The sequence below is a fragment of the Alosa pseudoharengus genome, unplaced genomic scaffold, assembly GCF_046254945.1.
Source record: "Alosa pseudoharengus isolate Yale_2024_CS ecotype anadromous, Long Island Sound unplaced genomic scaffold, YU_APseudo_1.1 YU_APseudo_1.1_scf_16, whole genome shotgun sequence".
NCBI classification, from domain to species: domain Eukaryota; kingdom Metazoa; phylum Chordata; class Actinopteri; order Clupeiformes; family Clupeidae; genus Alosa; species Alosa pseudoharengus.
The window spans coordinates 27,687,519-27,706,597 of record NW_027468630.1 but is presented as its reverse complement, the minus strand read 5'-3'; the positions used below and the strand labels follow the sequence as shown (position 1 = coordinate 27,706,597).

General features: G+C 41.8%; 1 protein-coding gene and 1 long non-coding RNA gene across 6 annotated transcripts; one reads left to right on the top strand and one right to left on the bottom strand.

Moving 5' to 3' along the window:
• Positions 1–727: 727 nt before the first annotated feature.
• LOC143125836 (seipin-like) lies at positions 728–18,836 on the bottom strand. 3 transcript variants are annotated; one of them, XM_076287597.1, is made up of 10 exons: positions 18,498–18,834; positions 6,056–6,094; positions 5,625–5,881; positions 4,635–4,710; positions 4,372–4,515; positions 3,739–3,873; positions 3,352–3,449; positions 3,076–3,205; positions 2,793–2,931; positions 728–2,570 (listed from the first exon to the last, which is right to left on the bottom strand). In XM_076287597.1, exons 3-10 carry the CDS (start codon positions 5,879–5,881, stop codon positions 2,281–2,283), a joined length of 1,269 nt encoding a protein of 422 aa, XP_076143712.1. In that variant the 5' UTR covers positions 6,056–6,094; positions 18,498–18,834; the 3' UTR covers positions 728–2,280. The 3 variants fall into 3 exon arrangements, with proteins under 3 accessions (XP_076143712.1, XP_076143711.1, XP_076143713.1); XM_076287596.1 differs by having other exon boundaries at positions 3,739–3,876; positions 18,498–18,832; XM_076287598.1 differs by lacking the exons at positions 3,076–3,205; positions 3,352–3,449 and having other exon boundaries at positions 3,739–3,876; positions 18,498–18,836.
• On the top strand, positions 14,661–17,313 carry LOC143126296 (uncharacterized). Of its 3 annotated transcripts, XR_012987448.1 has the most exons (10): positions 14,661–14,744; positions 15,091–15,227; positions 15,343–15,418; positions 15,692–15,799; positions 15,969–16,004; positions 16,073–16,114; positions 16,213–16,377; positions 16,471–16,563; positions 16,673–16,741; positions 16,843–17,313. It is a non-coding gene; the product is annotated as an uncharacterized LOC143126296 (long non-coding RNA). The 3 variants fall into 3 exon arrangements; XR_012987447.1 differs by lacking the exon at positions 14,661–14,744 and having other exon boundaries at positions 15,001–15,227; XR_012987449.1 differs by lacking the exons at positions 14,661–14,744; positions 15,969–16,004 and adding an exon at positions 15,905–15,922 and having other exon boundaries at positions 15,001–15,227.
• Positions 18,837–19,079: the final 243 nt, after the last annotated feature.

Below are 19,079 nucleotides of genomic sequence, written 5' to 3'. Positions count from 1 at the left end.
GTGCGCTTTGCGCCTAGAGTGAGAGTAATTTACATGATGTGACGTGAGACTACAGGCACATCGTAGAGGTTTCCAAAACAACTCTGGACTCGACTGACACGTGCCAATACCACATTAGGCCTACATGTCAACGATCATAATCAGCACATGGCTGATGCTGCGACTAGGGTAGCGCATAATTGAAGGAACGAGATATCTTGGCATTTTCTAATGAATATGCGGTGTGTAAATATTCCGCAATAAAACCCGATTTGGTTAAATGTATTAATTGATGACTCGCTGTCCACAGCTTTTTTGCCATTTGTTTTTACAAAATAATTATCTTGAATGTACTTCTTCGAACACACCGCCACTTTTACTCCTTTTCTTTTCTGGGGGATATTTTTCCCCCAATACAGTGGCCTCAAGGTGTGTGATCATGTGTGAATACAAGCTTTTGTTCACAAAACATGACATAAACAAATTATCCCTTCTGTGTGTGTGTGACAGAGTAAGGTCCATGGAAATGAATGCAAATTCAGGCATAATTTTCCACATTCCACCGGATGGGTTTCATGCGAACTCGTCGTTGGAATCGTCTACCCGGTTTACTGTCTGCGCCCGTGAGACGCCGAGACCGGAGAGAACAAAACAGGAAGTCAGAAGACAAACCAAATGAGATTTAGGAATAATGTAATTGTTTGTTTAAACATGTACAAACATAAACAAAGGAATGAGCACACAAACATACTCCACAATACCAATGTTTGAACATATTTATCTACACATTTTGGTAACAGCAGAAATATCACTTGTTTGTTGAACATAAAAGCATAAGCAAAATGAAATAACATAAATAAATAAACCATACTGAGTTGTTGTTTGGTTTATATATTAAGCTTGGCAGACAGCTTTGAAATATACTATTTAAGCACACACAACTGAATTAGATAGATAGATCTATAGATAGATACTTTATTGATCCCAGGGGAAATTCAATTTGCTAGCAGCTCATTAAGTGCCATTGCAGTAGTGCCACCTCATCCTCCTTGTTCAGTCATTTTTTCCTTACTTTGAGCTGGGTTCTGATAACAGAGAAAGTAAAGACACAAATGGCTTTACTTAAGGTAAACGCTGCTAGAATGTGTCTTTAAAAAGCCAGGAGGAAGTCCACTATAGTGCAAGAGTAAGTGTGTCTTTAAAAAGCCAGGGGGGAGTCCACTATAGTGTAAGAGTGAGTGTGTCTTTAAAAAGCCAGGGGGGAGTCCACTATAGTGCAAGAGTAAGTGTGTCTTTAAAAAGCCAGGAGGGAGTCCACTATAGTGCAAGAGTGAGTGTGTCTTTAAAAAGCCAGGGGGGAGTCCACTATAGTGTAAGAGTGAGTGTGTCTTTAAAAAGCCAGGGGGGAGTGCAAGAGTGTGTGCAAGCTCTGAACTTGCTCCTCATTTATCTTTTTCAGGTGCTGAGATCCAGAGTCGGACAGTGCTGGACCACTAAATGTACCGCATTGCATCCGATTTGGTATCCATCGTCATACTCGGACTCACGTCAGCATTGGCCCAAACTCGTCCCAGATCTGGCTATGTGGCCAGAGCATGGTAAAGCTGGACAGAAACTGTGGAGGCCATTTTTGGACAATTGAATATATAATGCATTGATGCAATGAGGGTTCCAGATCACCTCCCCTCCCCCCTCCAGACCCCAGCCCTACTATCTGTTCAGACCAGTCTGACACAAGCAGTGTAAAGCTGGGAGGACCCTGTGGAGGACATCATAGAGGTCAATTAGGATGGGCTGACCCCGGTCTTTCAAGTGCCACCTTTTTGTTACAAAGAGTGCTTGCTATTTAGTGTCAGCTATTTTGCACTGATAACTCCTATTTGACCTCTGACCTCCTTGGCTTGTGTGTGCAGATAAATTCCTGTTCATGTGCTCAGTTCATTTGTTTGGGAAATCGTGGTTGGCCTATCAGTAACTGTAAATGACAACCCACATTTGAGAAAATGCATATCAGTTAGGCTTCCCTCACCTTACTTCTAAAATATGCAACCTCTCTTTATCTCTCACTCTCTCTCTCACTCCCTGTCTCTCTCTATCTTCCCTCTTTCTATATTCCCTCTCTCTCTCACTCCATCTCTCTCTCTCTGACACACATAGAAACATTCATTTGGTGTGCATATGGTCATTTGAGTTTGCATCTGTTTTTAAACACTCTGTATGTGTGGCTGTTGCAGAAGTGAGATGTGTGTCCATGTGTGTGTGTGTGTGTGTGTGTGTGTGTGTGTGTGTGTGTGAAAGAGCTCAGGAGATGACACAGTGGTTGGCCTGCTCCTCCTCTGGGGGATCCAGGGCTTCTGGGACACTGGAGGACCCCTCTAGTTCAGCCTTATTCATGCTGGCCTTCTGCTGCTCCTCTGCTGCTCCCGCACACAGACCCTCTGCTCCCACTTCCTGATCTAGCGGCATATCTGGCTCCGTCTCAGACACCCCTGCTTCCTCAGGAATGGATTCTTCCATCCCATCACAAGCTTCTACAGATGGGTCACTGGACTCCAGCAGAGGAGGGGAATCCGTGCAGTAGCTTGGCTCATCTATGTCAAAAATGAAAACAATTGACATCACGTCATAATAGATTAACACACTGCACTGCCTCTTTCTAGACACCAGGGGGAGATGATGAGTCAAACCAAAAGAATGCTTGGCATGTCTTGTGCAGATACAACATGTTACCCAGGTGCATGCAGCTGTTCTGTTCATGTGTACTGTGCCAGGTGCATGCAGCTGTTCTGTTCAGGTGTACTCTGCCATCTCACCTGTGAAGATCTTGTAGCGTGACGTTAGTTCAGCTGCAAGCCTCTCGCTCAGATCTGCAGTAACGTCAGTAGGCTCTGTACAGTAGGCTCTCTCGGGTCTCTCCTCCCTTCTGTTCTGCAGCCGAGACCGCCGTCTCACCTTGAGTTAACACACACACACACACACACACACACACACACACACGTCACAGAAACAGGTAAACACACATACATGTGTGTGTGTATGTGTGTGTGTGTGTGTGTGTGTGTGTGTGTGTGTGTGTGTGTGTGTGTGTTTGTTTACCCGTGATCGTAAGACCTGTGTGTTAAAGCTGTACTGTAGTGTACTAAAGAGGATGATGACGCTGAGGAAGCCGAAGGTGCTGGACACTCCAAGCAGAGCGGACAAAGTGGGGAAATTGAACAGCACGTATCTGCAACCACCACAAACAACACAGATCCAAACAAACACGCACATGAAATTAGTCAAACGCAAAACCGAGAGACAGGAATTCATCTATCTTTCTCAATGTGTGTGTGCAGAATCAGATGGAAAGCTGGAGTGTTTGTGTGTGTTTACCTGATCCCAGTGAAGTGGGCGTGTATGTACAGGTGTGCTGAGTACACCTGGACTCGTGGGGTTTGCAGCTCGATCACAGCGCCTGCAGTAGGTAAATACTGATACCACACAAACACAGAGAAAACAAAACAACACGCGGTCATGCCTAGGGATGGAGCTGAGTCTGTGTGCTATGAATGCATATATGTGTGTGTGTGTGCATGTTTATTTCTGTGTGTGTGTGGATATTATATAAGTGTATAATGAGTGTGTGTGTGTATGTGTGCACGCGTGCGTGCGTGCGTGTGTGTGTGTGTGTGTGTGTGTGTGTGTGTGTATACATGTGTGAGTGCATGTGTGAGTGCATGTGTGTGTGCATGTGTGTGCGTGCGTGTGTGTTTCACTCACTGAGTTCTCTGTGTAGTCTGTGAACAACTCTATAGTAACGAGCTGCTTCTGCTCAGAGGCTCCACTGAGCAGCAGGGGAGACAGTAGGACAGTGGACATCACCTGCAGCAGAACTGACCGGTAGTGCAACATGACCTGCTGAGAGAGAGAGGGAGGGAGAGAGACAGATATGAGAAAAAGATAGAGAGAGAAAGCGAGCGAGAGAGGAGGGAGAGAGAGCGATATATGAAAAAAGATAGAGAGAGAGCGAGATAGAAGGAGACAGGGAGGGAGGGAGAGAGGGAGATATGAGAAAAAGATAGAGAGAGAGAGAGCGAGAGAGGGGAGAGGGAGGGAGGGAGAGATATATGAGAAAAAGATAAAAAGACAGCAAGAGAGAGAGGGAGGGAGAGAGAGAGATGAGAAAAAAGAGAAAGAGATGAGAAAAAAGAGAGATATGTTAAAAGAAAGAGATAAAAAAGAGAGAAAGAGGGGGGACATAGGATAGAGAAAAGGTATGTAAGTGTTTTCCTTTGTCTATGACACCCAGTAGTGTTCATTCATTAGCATACTGTTACTTGCAACAGACACGTACTGTAGGTGTGTGTGTGTGTGTGTGTGTGTGTGTGTGGTGTGTGTGTGTATTGAACTCACAGAGCGTGCTGCTGTATTGATGGTCTTTCCATCTCTGCCATATGAAGTCATCTTCACCATGAACATCCCTAGATTCTGATTGGCTGGTGACTCAGGCATTTCCAGCTCAAGAGATATGCGATAGGGCTGCCCATATGTCATCACCTAGGAGGGTGGGACATTACTCACAAATCAGGCATATTTTTTTCCTGTTTAGAGGATAAACAAGCTGACTGTGTGTGTGTGTGTGTGTGTGTGTGTGTGTGTGTGTGTGTGTGTCATACCTGATCCTTGCTTTTTCTTAATAGAGAGACATTGGCCATTGGAAAAGAGCACACAGCAGATGACTGACAGTTTGGGCTGTGAAGCAGACACACACACACACAAACATAAAGTGTGGGTGTGAGAGAGATGCACACATACATGAATACACAAACATTACACAAACATGCATTAGGCATATAGAGATTAGATGATCATTATCCTGTCAGAAGTATACTTCCCTGTTCAATCAGAATGCAATAACAAAATCTGGCTTGAGGGCTTTTGTGGGATTTACTGTTAAACAAGTTCTGCTGCTTCTTGCCTATCGTCTATGAATCCAGACCAATCCAAATCATTCAGTGTGCTCTAACTTGGAGGCCTGCGCTTACCATGTGCTTACCATGCACTTACCATGTGCTTACCATGCACTTACCATGCACTTACCATACACTTAACATGCACTTACCATGTGCTTGCCATGCGCTTACCATGCGCTTGCCATGTGCTTACCATGTGCTTCCCTTTCGTCCCTCCTCTGCCTCCTTCTACCACACTTTGACTAGTACTTATAACTTCTGCAATCTCATCCTAATAATATTGATTGATTGAGTAGTATTAATTGCTTCCTAAGGTCTCCTCCACTTGGGACCTTGGATGTTGTTCCTTATTTGTGTATGTCGCTTTGGATAAAAGCGTCTGCTTATTGGATAAATGTAAATGGGGGCAGTTATCGCTGATGATGCCCATGGAGGCCAGTTATGGTTGATGATGTTGATGATGCTCAGTCAGAATGTTGTCCTCATTTCTACATGGCACTGTTACTCAGATACTAATTTTTGAGACTCAATACTACCACTATAGAGACTGGAACTAACGCACTGGCCAGGCGTTATTGGTGTGATACCCTATCTGCTGTTTTCCTAACTGTCAATGAATCAAGGAATGCCAAGGTCAAGGAATGCCCCAAAAGAGAGAGAGAGAGAGAGAGAGAGAGAGACAGAGACTCTAACCTATAGTAGAAGTGAACTGGTGTGGAGTAGCTGGCTGTTGGCATGTATGAGTAGTAGAAGGTCCCATAGATGAACACAGCCATCCACAGCAGCAGCGCCAGCAGACAGAGCACCACGGCGAGCTGCAGCGCCCTCTGCTGGGCGCGACGGAACAGCAACCGCGAGGCCTCCAGCAGGTTCTGCAGCACCACCACCACCTGCCCCAACAACTCCACCTCGCTGGGCTGCTCCTGTCCATCCGGCCCCTGGAACTCCATCTGGGGGGCACACACACACACATGCACGCACGCACGCAAACACACACACCAAATTATGTCCAACTTGTTCGTATGTGTGTTTACCTGTTCCACACACACACACACACACACACTTAAGGAGTCCAGTGAGAACCACATATTTTTTGTGTTTCTCTTGCACTTGCTCTGACTGACCTGGAAGAGATGTGTACGTGGGCTCTGATGAAAGAGAACCTAGGGAAATACATCATAGACATTAACACATTGTAAGTGTGTGTGTGTGTGTGTGTGTGTGCGTGCATGCGTGTGTGTAAGATGTAGAGGACGGACAAATGTATTCAAATAGTATGACAAAAATGCATTAGAGAGACAGCCTACAAGTGTGTGACAGAAAAAGTGTGTGTATGTGTGGAGGGGGGGGGGGGGCTTATTATTGGCCAATTCCAAAGAATGAAGATCATGCAGGGGCGGAGTGGGGCACTAAAATCCACCGGGAAAATTCTGACAGCACCAGCCCCCCCTCCCCCAAACATGCACACACATCAATAGCCAGGGGCGGAGTGGCAATCGGGAGTTTTCCCGGTGGGCCGGCCGATGAGTCTGCGCGGTGCGGGCCGGCCCATAGAGCTTATATCGCTGCCGTGAGTCGTACACGGCCATCGACCTGATAGATGCATTAAGAATTTTCTACGAAAACCTCCGAGATCTACACTTTAACATTTGGGAAGTCCAACCAATATTTATACCACTCGCTCACTGTCTATATGTCATTCATGGTTACCCTGCACACTCATCTCTCCCATGCTGATTTTTGTGTAGGCTAGCCTTAATTTTTTTCATTTTTGTTTTATTCAGGCGTTACAGAACTTTCATCACAAATAAAAAAAAATGACAATTTAATTTGTTTGTTTGTACTTAAATTAATGTAAGCCTAGGCTAGAATGGAGCAAAGCCTCCTGGGAATGGCGAATATGTTTCTGGTTTATCCAATAAACCGATTGCAGGTCAAGTCTATTTACATAAATGTAGGGGGATAAATGAGCGGCCCCTCGTCTAATGGCATGACCCTACAAACGATCAAGTTCGAGGAAAGAATGATGCTTGAAATTTCCATCCACCCGCAAAGCTGTTTTTATACTGCACGGTTGCATATCTAGTTCCTTACACATTTATTAAAAGTGCCTGGTTTGTGGTTGATTGGCTTGTTGTATTACATTAGCACTATATATTTTGTTTGTGCTATTGATGTGTGTGCATGTTTTTAGGGGGGGGGGGGGGGGGGTGTTGGAGTATAAAAACAGCTTTGTGGGTGGATGGAAATTTCAAGCATCATGCAAGGACATATGGGTATCATAGCACTCCAATAGTTGCCTGTATAAATTTAAAAAAGGCCTAGCCTACAGACAATGTCAACCTAATAACACAGGTAATTAAAAAAAAAAAAAAAAACAGGCACTTTGAATAGGTTTGTACGAGAACGATTAAAGTAGGCCTATATAGGCTTACATATAGACAGTTCCAACGAGTTCCACCATCCATTTATCAGCCTGAGTGGCCCACTAATTGGGTAATATCAGGTAAAATGGGCCATCAGCTAAAATGGGCCATTTAAGGTTTGGGGGTCCCAGCCCCTCTGGAATTTAGAGCCAATGACTGCAAAGGATTTCAGACTGTTGTCATAACTGTGCTTGACAAGTAACAGGTGATTTGATTGGTTTATGGTTGCTATGGTGGGCGGGGCAATAGTTCAAATCAAGACTGCACCAGAAAGCTGCATGGTAAGTAGCCTAGCATATCAAATCTAACTAAACTATTATAAGGATGATAAATCTATAAAAAACAAACATGCACATAAAAAAAACTGTGCATAATATCTGTCTTGATGGCATCCACCAGAAATAATGCTGTTAGTTTGGTATATGAACTTATTTTTTGTAAAAGTGATGTTTTTCTTAGCGGCCCAATTTACCTTAACCCACTGAGGTAAAATGGGCCACATGGTTTCAGCTAAAATGGGCCATCCTCTGTGTCACTCACAAACACACATACACATGTGTGTGAGGGTGTGTGTGTGTGTGTGTGTGTGTGTGTACACACACCCATGCACATTCACCCACACACTCGGACGCCAACCAACGGACACAAACACACGTACACACACACACACACAAACACACTCACCATGACCCCCCCCCCGCCCCCCCAGTAATAATGGTGGTTGATATTTTATTTACAGTATATGGCAAATGCAAATGAAGTGAGGAGAGGGAGAAGGAAAGAGAGAGGAAATGAGAGGAGGAAGGATGAGAGAGGAGACAAGCTGAGAGAATAATGATATCAATGTTTTAATTTTTAATATCAGTTACCAGTTTTGTATGAATTTTTGTAATTTGCGCATTTCGTTCAAAATGTGTTGTTCACACACACACACACACACACTGATCTGTCACTGATCTATTCACTGATCTGTGCTGTTCCAAAATGGTCTTTTTTAATTGCACATTTGAATATGTGAGTTTGCACTCAAAATGTGTTTTTTTTAATGGCACATATGAATATTGTGTTTTGAAATTAAAATTGATGATAAAATATAGCTGCAAGCAGCAATGAGGGGGCCAAGCAGAATAGGCCGGAGTAGCCACGGCGACAAGATAGAACTCAGACACTTGCGATCAACACTTTCAACAAGTGACATCAAAACATAACTGACTTTGTTGGGCTGAAACAGGGCTGAGTATTGCTTCCGCCTCCGCCAGCCAGCCCCCCCCACCTAATCACCCCTGCCCGTCCCACCCTGTCCCACCCCGCCCTGCCGTTGCATGCACGCATTAGAATGAACTGGATGGAACATGTTGTCATCAGTTTCACATCAAAAAATAAAAGATCGATAAAACACATCAGCGACTACAGATGAAAATGCAATATTGCTAATTACAGCGCCCCCTACAGGTCAAAGGTCACCAAATGTTTTGTGCGTCCTCCTAATGGGGTCATGAATCTATGTAGTAAGTTTGGTTATGATACATAGTAGGGTTGATGAGATATGAGCTTATTTCCTGTTCGCCACCAATTTTGATTGGCTGTTACGGAAGACTACTTTTGTCAATTGTTCCAGAAAGCAATATATTGATAGGTTATGGTCTGAAGATGGTCTGTGCCAATTTTGGTGAAGATCAGATGAAATTTGTGACCTGTGAAAACTTTTTGATGTTTTTGATTAAATCCAATATGGCGGCCGAATCAATTATGATGACATCACAAGTTGGCCTGGGTTGGCCTAAGGACCTCCAACAGTATTACCTGAAACCACTAGTGCATTTTAATTCTAAGCACAACAGCAGCTACAGGCGAAAAGGCATGTTTCTTAATTACAGCGCCCCCTAGAGGTCAAAGGTCACCAGATTTCTTGAGCGTCCCCCTGAGTGGGTCCTGAGTACATGTACTAAGTTTGGTTATGACAGATGAATGGGTTGCTGAGATATGAGCTCACTTCCTGTTTGGCAGCTTCGCCGCAAATTTTGATTGGCTGTTACGGGCGAACGGTAATACTTCCGAAGACGAAAAGTGATAACTTTTGTGAGGTTTGGTCTGAAGATGATCTGTGTAAAATTTGGTGAGAATCATAGAAAGTATGTGACCCCTGATACATTTTAAGTGTTTTTGATGAAATCCAAAATGGCGGAAAGTCCATCATGGCGGAAAATGACGTCATAGGGTGCGTTGAACTCGGCTTGGTCCAAGGATTCCAACGATACCTGACTTTTGAACATCGGACCTACGGGTCAAAAGTGAACACACTTCCAACTTTGGCCTGTTGGTGGCGCTAGAGGGTTTGAGTTGCCGACATGAAACTTGGGGACATGAATCATGGGACCGTCCCCAATTAGTGTGCCAAATTTTCCAACTTTTTACCAGACGGTTCTATGGGCTGCCATTGACTTCCATTGCATATAATAATAACTAGATGTACCGCATAGCGGTACAAAATATGACCGCCGCTCAGTCCTGCACATCCATTCCGTGAAAATAAATCATATTAATGAATTTGTCTCCATCTTCTACTCCATCCCCCACTCTTGAAACTTTTGTGTATGCTTGTTTGGAATGTGTGTTTGCACACATTCCGCACACAAAGTAGCCTACTGACGCTGCAAAGGTGAATAGATTTGTTTCTGTGCCAAAAAATCTGTAGCATTGTTATAAAACCTTTAAAATCTCAATTTAAAAACAATCACAAGTAGGGCAGTTCATCACAGTCCATCCATTGCAACTGGACTGATGAAAGGTACACCTGTAGGCTACATTGTATTTGGGAAAAGCAGAAGATAGCAGCATAATGTATTTATTTATTTATTATTAAACAAAACAATCCCTGTCAGTTCCATGCAGTTTTCAACAGCTATCAAGAAGAGAGGTCATGTCATGGATTTTTGTGAATGTTTCTTCTTCTACATATGCATAAGTTTAGTCATCTAGTTCAAATGATATTCAACTTTATTGTCAATGCACAAATTAAATACCAGTAGTCTAAAACAAAATGCCGTTTTACCCAGTGGTGCAAATAACTGACATGTCCAAAAGGGCCTTCATGAAATGCGTTTCGAGACTGCTCATACACATTTTAACGGGCAAAGTTGAATAGTTGTCCGTTATTGTTTGTGCAAATAATATGCTGATTCATGTTCCCTTGCATTTGCTATGAGGTCCATGGTTAAGCTCAATCTTTTGACGCAATCTTTTGATTTTCACCCAGCCTAGTCCATGGTAGGCGCCCGATAGAAATATTGTTTAATTTTGCGACTGAGATATCCACGCACTGGCGCCCCCCCCTGCTACGTGTTCGCCCCCCGGTTTTAGAGCTATTCTAAATGCAAAAATGCATAGAGGGAGTTATGACAAAACCGTGAATGTTAACAAACTATAAGCTATATAAGGTAGGCCCTATGCTAGGCCTATTACACAACACAAATTGTCACTAGGCTATGCTGGCGACCCAAATAAAATCTCCTTTGGAACCAATGGCTTACACCTTACAGTATCAAGCTGCCACCTCTTGGCGAAAAGTTAATAGTTTTGCATATCAGTAGTAATACATTTCACGTAGCTGTGTGAATCACGGAAAGGGCGAATGAAGTGGAAACTTCTAAATGGAACCCAACCCACTGTACAGTAGCTCAAGGTCTGTGGCTAAAGCAGACATAATGAAAGCGTTATCATTGTTTGGATACTTCACACACACGTGTTTTTTAATCGCATAGACTACAACTACCTAGCTGGAATCAAAGCACATCGACTCCCCTCTCACACCCTAAACACGCACTTCGAGCAAACAAAAAGCGCCTCAGTCTCACGGAATAGCCATAGGCAAAACTGTATCTGACCGGTGTAACGTTGGTACTAAATCATCCATCGCAAAGAATTTGGAAGATTTTTGTAGCACATGCAACAAATATGTGTAGGTACAGCCCTGCCCTGAATACATCTCAACGTGCGCTCTAAAACATCTGGTTTAAATGGAGATGTAGATCATCACGGGTGCGTTAATAAATCTACATTGCGGCGAGTTGACACAAATTATTCACTTTGACGAATTTATGTAGTTTCAGTTACTTTACTTTGAGCCATGCTCTTCCTTACTTGAAACACCTTTGAAAATAGAGGATTGAAGTAGCCTATATGGGTGTTTGGGAATGAACGTTGACTCAGATGCTTTTTGAGACCTTGAGCAGAAATGTCCCAGCCCGGTGTTTAGGATGCATCATAGACAGGTTATCTTTCAGGTAGCCTATATATTTTCCATTAAAAAACCATCATGTAGCGAACGTGTTGTGGCTAACTCACTTAGCTCCTGTTAGTAGCCTAGGTCAGTGGTTCTTAACTGGTCTGGCTTTGGGACCCACAATTTCCCATGTTCATGAAGTCACGACCCATATATATTTTATAGCGTTCAAGAAAACAGATTTCGTGAGCTACATGCTAAGAAAGGCGAAGTGCCTGTAGGCCTATTTGTTTGGAACATGCTGTTTGGCATTACATTTGTGAAGTCTCCAACTCCTGATGTCACCTTAAAGTACTTGACAGGTCTGTCTTTAACAGGTGTACTTTACTATGAGGCATTTTCACTGATGTTCCAGCAATTGTGAACATCGCATACTGTGGATTCTGCACCATTTTGTCTCAATTTAAGTCTATTTTAAATGGGCGATTTCTTCTTTTTTTTTAACCACAAGCTCCGCAACCCACCCAGAATGGTTCCGCGACCCACTTTTGGGTCCCGACCCACCAGTTAAGAACCACTGGCCTAGGTTATGGTCATAAGCAAATGAGATGACAGTCGAAAGATACAATTAGTGCTGTTATCGATTTGCTTGGTAGCCTATAAACGCATTTATGGTTTTCTACAAATACATCAATAATCAAATTGGCCTCCATCACTCAACCATGCTAACGGTAACATTATTTTACCTACGTTCTGCTATTGATAGGATTAACGTAGCCTACCTGCAGTAAAAAACAAGCATGTCCGATAAACATTCTCAGATTTATTTCGGCTTCAAGAGGAAATGGGAATTACATGTCATGCAGAAATCATCCTACCCTTAGACGTTCTCTGCGGTAAACTACTGTAGCCTACAGTCTTGTCCTTGTAGGAAGCGTATGTCTTTCCAACCCACTTTAGATTAACTTCCAACAAAATTACGTCTCACTGCAACGATGCGCCATCTAGTGGACAAACGACTACTTATCGCCAATACTGGAAATGCAGCCATGATGATGATGATGAATATTTATTTTGGCTTTCTTTTAATCCTACTGAATTTGTAATTATGTATCGGCCGTTCTAATACCGATAGTTTGTGGGTGCCTGTGTGTGTGTGTGCATGTGTATATGTGTGCACCACCATCTACAGGCCAATGAGTGTACAGTCACTAAATGTACATATAACTTAATTTTTTAGACCCCCCCATGGATGAAATTCTACGAAACTTGCCATACCCCCAGAGAATGTCAGGTTAATCATACACATAAAATGTGGTGCAGTTCTGAACGTCTTTACTGAAGAGAGGGGCGATTAAAGCAGAATGATATTGCATTTTAATTTTTTACCGGGGGGGTGCAAAGCACAAATTAGTGATTATGGGCTATTTTTTTCATCCTCGGTGCCACGGTTCAGGTAGTTATTTAGGAAAAACTGCATTTTTTGGGTTTCGGGGGGCCCAGCGCGGAGGGGGAGTGGCCCCCAGGGACCAAACGAAATGTTTCCGTAAAAGTCTAGTGGGGCTACATACCCACCAAATTTCATGTGCCCCGGTGTTTCGGTGCCCTGGGTATCGTTGACCAAAATTTCAGGAAGTAGATAAAAAAAATTAAAAAAAACTTTGACAATCCCTATATGACCGCTTCGCTAGCTTCGCTAGCGGCGGTCATAATAATAGGAAAACGTAGAAACACAATGACCTTCGCTGCTTGGCCCCCAATTACCATTCCCTTTGCATTTTGACTGGCCGAATGCTTACCTGAAAAAGCTGGCCCATTTTACCTGAAACTGCTTATGCAAAAAAAGTTGGCACAGCTGATGTTTCAAGTAGGGCCTAAATAATTATATTTTATGACATAATTTCAACACAAAATGATCAAAAACAGTCATTAGTAATCATAAAAACACTTGGAAAAGGCATATATAGTATTATATTATTTTCCCAACTGATTTACCAAAAAGTGGCCCAATTTAGCTGATATCACCCTAGTCATTAGGCTAGGCCTAGGCTACATATCAACATAAGACTAGTTTGTACTAGTTTCAATAACGTCAATGCTTTAGCTCCGCTAAACTTGCTCTCTGCCTTTCATCCATATGTAAAACAGCAAGCAAACACGCAAATCCGTTGACTGTCAAAACTCCTGTAGTTTTCCTCGAACTTGATCGTTTGTAGGGTCATGCCATTAGACGAGGGGCCGCTCACTTATCCCCCGTTAATTTAAGTACAAACAAACAAAATAAATTGTCATTTTTTTTATTTGAGATGAAAGTTCTGTAACGCCTGAATAAGACAAAAATGAATTAAGATAAAAAATTAAGGCTAGCCTACACAAAAATAAGCATGGGTGAGTGTGCAGGATAACCATGAATGGCATATAGACAGTGAGCGAGTGGTATAAATATTGGTTGGACTTCCCAAATGTTAAAGTGTATATTTCGAAATATGGAAAATTCTTAATGCACCTATCAGGTCGATGGCCGCGTACGACTCACGGCCGCGATAAAGCGATATAAGCTCTCACTGTAAAAATTGGATAGTTCCTTGAAGAACCTCAATGTTACTCCAAGAACCCAGGGGCTCTTCTGAGAACTCAAACGTGCCTTGATGCTCTTAGAGGTCTTTGCAAGAACCTTAACGATTTTTCAGTATGAAATGAGGTTCCTCAAAGAACCCAATTTAATCAAGGTTCCTGGAGGATCTCCAGCTGAGAAAGAGTAATTTTCTTGAATTTATCTCTACATTGCTGTGTAGCCTAGGCCTAACTGATTCAAAACATAATCTAATCAGATAATATGATGTCTAGGCCTGCGATAGGCTATGACAACAAAATAGGCTAAGAGTTTTGATGAATAATCGCATAGTTTGACTAGTGTTTCATTGCACAAAAGATCTGAAGCATTCAGCTACGTGTGTGGTGTTTTGTTAATTTGTGTGTAATAAACTATTTTGAAAAATTAGCCGAGCATAGGCTAGGCCTACTGCCTATGCCAAAATAGCAGGCAGAACACGGTCGGATAACTCGATGGGCACACAGGTGTTGCTCGAGGCGATGACGCGCGTGTGGAATCTTCTTTAAAAATGGCAACAGAATTTGACAGTTGAGTCAACGTAACTACAGGAGGTGAGTGCAACATTTTGACAGCCCTATCTCAAGCTTTTTTAATGTTGACGTTTGTCAGAAACAATACCTTAAATGATACATATCCTACATGTTAAATGGAAACGAGACGTTTTAACCATAACTTAATTATAGGCTATAGCATACAACTAAAGGTGCTAACGTTAGAAGCTAGGTGAAGTGCTAACGTTAGGTCAACGTGTCATTTTTTGTTTAACATAACGTTAGAGCTTAGCCTTATTTAGCCTACCGTTAGATGGTTAAGTTATAAGATAGCATTATGCCTTGGCTTGTATGCTATGCTTAAACTGAATGTTAGCCAAATATTCTGTCTATTTTACTCCTTCAGCACAGACTTTTCAACTTCCCGTGTTTCCAACTCTCCTGAAATGAAAGCTAGCTGCTAACGTTAATGGAGGAAGTCCTGACGTTCATACTGCTGCACACAGATCATACAGGTCCTATTTGATTCAATTTCTATGTATGGTAAGTGTATAGCATGAGGTACAGCTTTACTTAGTGTTCTTCATTTGCATTCATGCAAAACAACAATCAGTCATTTAAAATATAGGCTACTCCATCTCTATGTTTAATTTCAAAGGTATCCAGTATCATGACATTGTGCTGCTGCTGTAAGCACCCTTTCCTCTGGGATCGCACAGGACCAGGATATGCATGTAAGTAGATTATTAAAGACATAAACATACAGGAAGGCCTACTGGCTGTAATGAGGGTCCTTTTTTAGTGCACCTAACAAATAGGGATAATGGGATGGGATATTCCTGTCAGGGGTATTCAGGTTGTTGTAGTCTGCTCACTTGCAGATGCAATTGAATCATGTATGCCTACTATGACACTCTTCACTTCTGATGTTGCTTAACACCTATATAAACCAGGCCATTGCATTTGAATTTTCCTTTAATTGGTTTATATAACCTTTCATATTATAGTTGGTTGGGAATGCTAAAAACAAATTCAAGAAGGAGAGAATCCCACCGAGCCTTCCTGAAATTGGATACCATCGAGCAAAGCATGGGAAAAGGCAAAATTCATCACAGGCAAGTCACCTTTTCCTCACAAAGCAAAATGCATCTGTATCTCAAGCAGAAGCTTTCAGAATTACACTTCACTGTGATCCTTATTGAGGTTTACTTTGATTCCAGGACAAAACTCAATCCAATGTGAGGGAAACCACACTTTTTTTTTTTTTTTTTTCTATTCACACAGATACCTGCTACCCAGGATGCAAACACTGTAGTTCAGGTATGGTGTGTGTGTGTGTGCGTGCGTGCGTGTGCATATGTTCACTGATTATCTTTTTACACTGACAGGTTGTAGATGTTCTCGGTGATGAAAGCGTATCTAAATCCAATGTAAGTTTTCAGATGATGATTAAACACCATATATTAATACTTATTACATTTCTTTAACCAAATTGACCTTTACTTTAAATTGGATGTAACATTTACAGGTCAATGAGACAAAAATGAAGGAGGAGTGTTGAAAAGTAAACCCTGATCTAAATACGATTGAAAACAGAATGAGGAGAACAATCAGTGACAGAGTGCCATTTATTCAACGCCACTCCACACAGGAAATCCTTACCGAATACCCAGCTTTACACCACATTTGAACTGTGAGTTAACATTTGGCATTTAGTTCACTGCAAATTATCTTTCAGATGTTCTTCTGCCAAGCAAACATGTAATTTGTTCTCATCTTTTTAAAGGTTTTCTCTGAAATTCAGCACCTGCATAACATTGACCTAAGTACCAATCTGCACTAAATCAGGCCTGTGAGGAGACATACTACAAATACAAAGGTATTAAGTAGTTTGATTTACACTTCATGTCATTACTGCTATAAAACTATGGAATTACAAGTATGTTATTACTGCTATAAGACTTATCCAGTGTATTGTTCAAATTCAGGACTCTGTGCAGCAGAGCGGCCATATCTGTTTGGGGACAATCCTGACAGGCTCATACGTTGTGGATAAGGTAAGAGTACCAGTCATTTGACACTGTTAGAAACTTCCCCTGCCAATGGGCTTGAATATCATCAATCACCATTGTAAATACTGTTATTCTGCACTTTTCAGATATCCAAGACACCCGCACCTACCTTATGCATGAGAGGCAACCCCTTCGAGGAAGACACCACCATTACACTTTGCATGGACAGACAAGACATCGTAACACCAGAAGATGTGTCGATGGGCATTGGAGCATTGCTAGCAGTTTATTTAATTTTCAATATGGAATACCCGAAGGCCGTGAACAAGACGTTGTTTTTACAGTCTGTGTGATATTAAGACAAACGAAAAATCCCCATTGCCGTATTTCGGATGTCAAATTTCATACTCTAAATTAAATACTGTAGTTCAATCAATCATTTATTGACTATTTCATTTATATTAGGAAGTTAAAATTGTGTTCTTGTTAATAGCATTGTTTAATAGATGTTTTCATTTATGCGTTCATCTATGTAGCCTGTGTATTATTTGTTTATTTATATATTTATTTATGTACGTATATTTCTGTCCATCCATCCATGTACAGTATTCCTAATATTTTGCCATTGACATGCTTTTGATTAAATTCTTGCTTAAATAAATCTGTTGTTTCATGTACATTTATCCCACATTATAATAATAAAAATAATAATAATAAAGGTTAATACATTCTTCTTCTAATAATAATAATAATAATAAAGGTTAATAATAATGAAGGTTCTGTAATGAACTTCAAAAGGTTCCTCAAGCAACCTTTGAAAAGGTTCTTCAAAGAACCTTTCTTTAAAGGTTCTTCGAAGAACCTATTGAGGTTCCCCCACAGTTTCAAATTGAAGAACCCCTAAAAGTTCCTCCAGGATCTTATAATTTTTACAGTATATGGGCTGGCCCGCACCGCGCAGACTCATAGGCCGGCCCACCGGGAAAACTCCCGATCGTCCCGATTGCCACTCCGCCCCTGAATCATGTGAGAGGGCATCTAGACAGATTAATCTTTGATACACTAATGCAGGGTAAAATTCTTCAGACACACACCACTTTTCCAGGAAAGTCCGCCATCAGATATTATTTTATGGGTTGCTTGCACTCTATAACCAAACCCAATTAATACATAATGTATAAAACAAAAGTGTTCACACACTGTCACATGTAACCTCCTGCATTGAGGCCAGTCAAATCAGGCAAAACGTTAAAATGACATTTCACCTGAATATGAATGGTTTATTATCTAGCCAACAACTCAAACTTGCAATTTAAATGTTTGTCCATCAATTATAGAGGAAATTGTATTTCATGTGTAATGTACTGACAATGGCAATACTAAAAGTCAGACTATAAGCCAATATGTTGTCTTAATGTAATGTCCTCTCTGTGGCCAAGCATGTAATGGCTACCCTACATGTATAGCCTCTGAAGACAAAGTTTGTCTTAGATGAGAACTTTTGAGGAGTTTTGACATGGAGGAAGGTGCAGCAATGTGTGGCAATCGAGCATGACTGTAGACTAACGTGCTATAAATACGACCAATATTCTTGTCATGCTAATTGTTGCTATTAGTTGGTAAAGCTGTTCTACTTTGGTTATGACAAATAAGTTTCATTGAGCTTATGCCAATTATCTCACCGTTTCAGTAGCTTAACGGGGTCGACGACACAGCAAGTTCTTCATTCGCGACAGTGTAGCCTGTTCATATCTTAGGGTAGGCTACTTCACAAAGTGAAAGAAAGTAACGGTTAGCTTACCCTTATTTTCCGTAATGTGACCGTGTTGTCTGGATCCCTACGTGCTCCGATGTGTTGGGTATAGAGCTCCAGCGCGTTCTGCGCTAAATATCCTCCTCAAGACTTCATGATTTCAACTTCACGCATGTTGTTATGAGCCATATCTAATGGAGTGGTCAGCCTGCAACTGACCTCAGGGTGGAGTTATATGCCCACTTGGAGAGGAATAATGCAACAATAATAGTTATCTATACGTTATAGCGCCTTTAAATTGGCTGGACTGGATACATGGAAAATAACCTTTCCTGTGATTTTCAGCAGGGCAGGCGCATCTGATTTCCCCATTTCTCTCAACTAGATGAATCAGATGTTGAGAAATGTTTTGGCCTTGTTCCAGTAGCATAGCAATTCCTGCCATTTTTGGCCTATAATATTTCGTTTGAAATAGGCTGGCCAGAAAGAGCCGTAGGCCTTCGCTATCATTGGCCTTAGACCTGTTGCAATTATTATTATTTTCAGATAATGATAACACTCACTCTTGACATGATTCTCTTTGATCAAAGGAAAGGACATAATGGCTACATTTTAAACTGAATTAGGTCC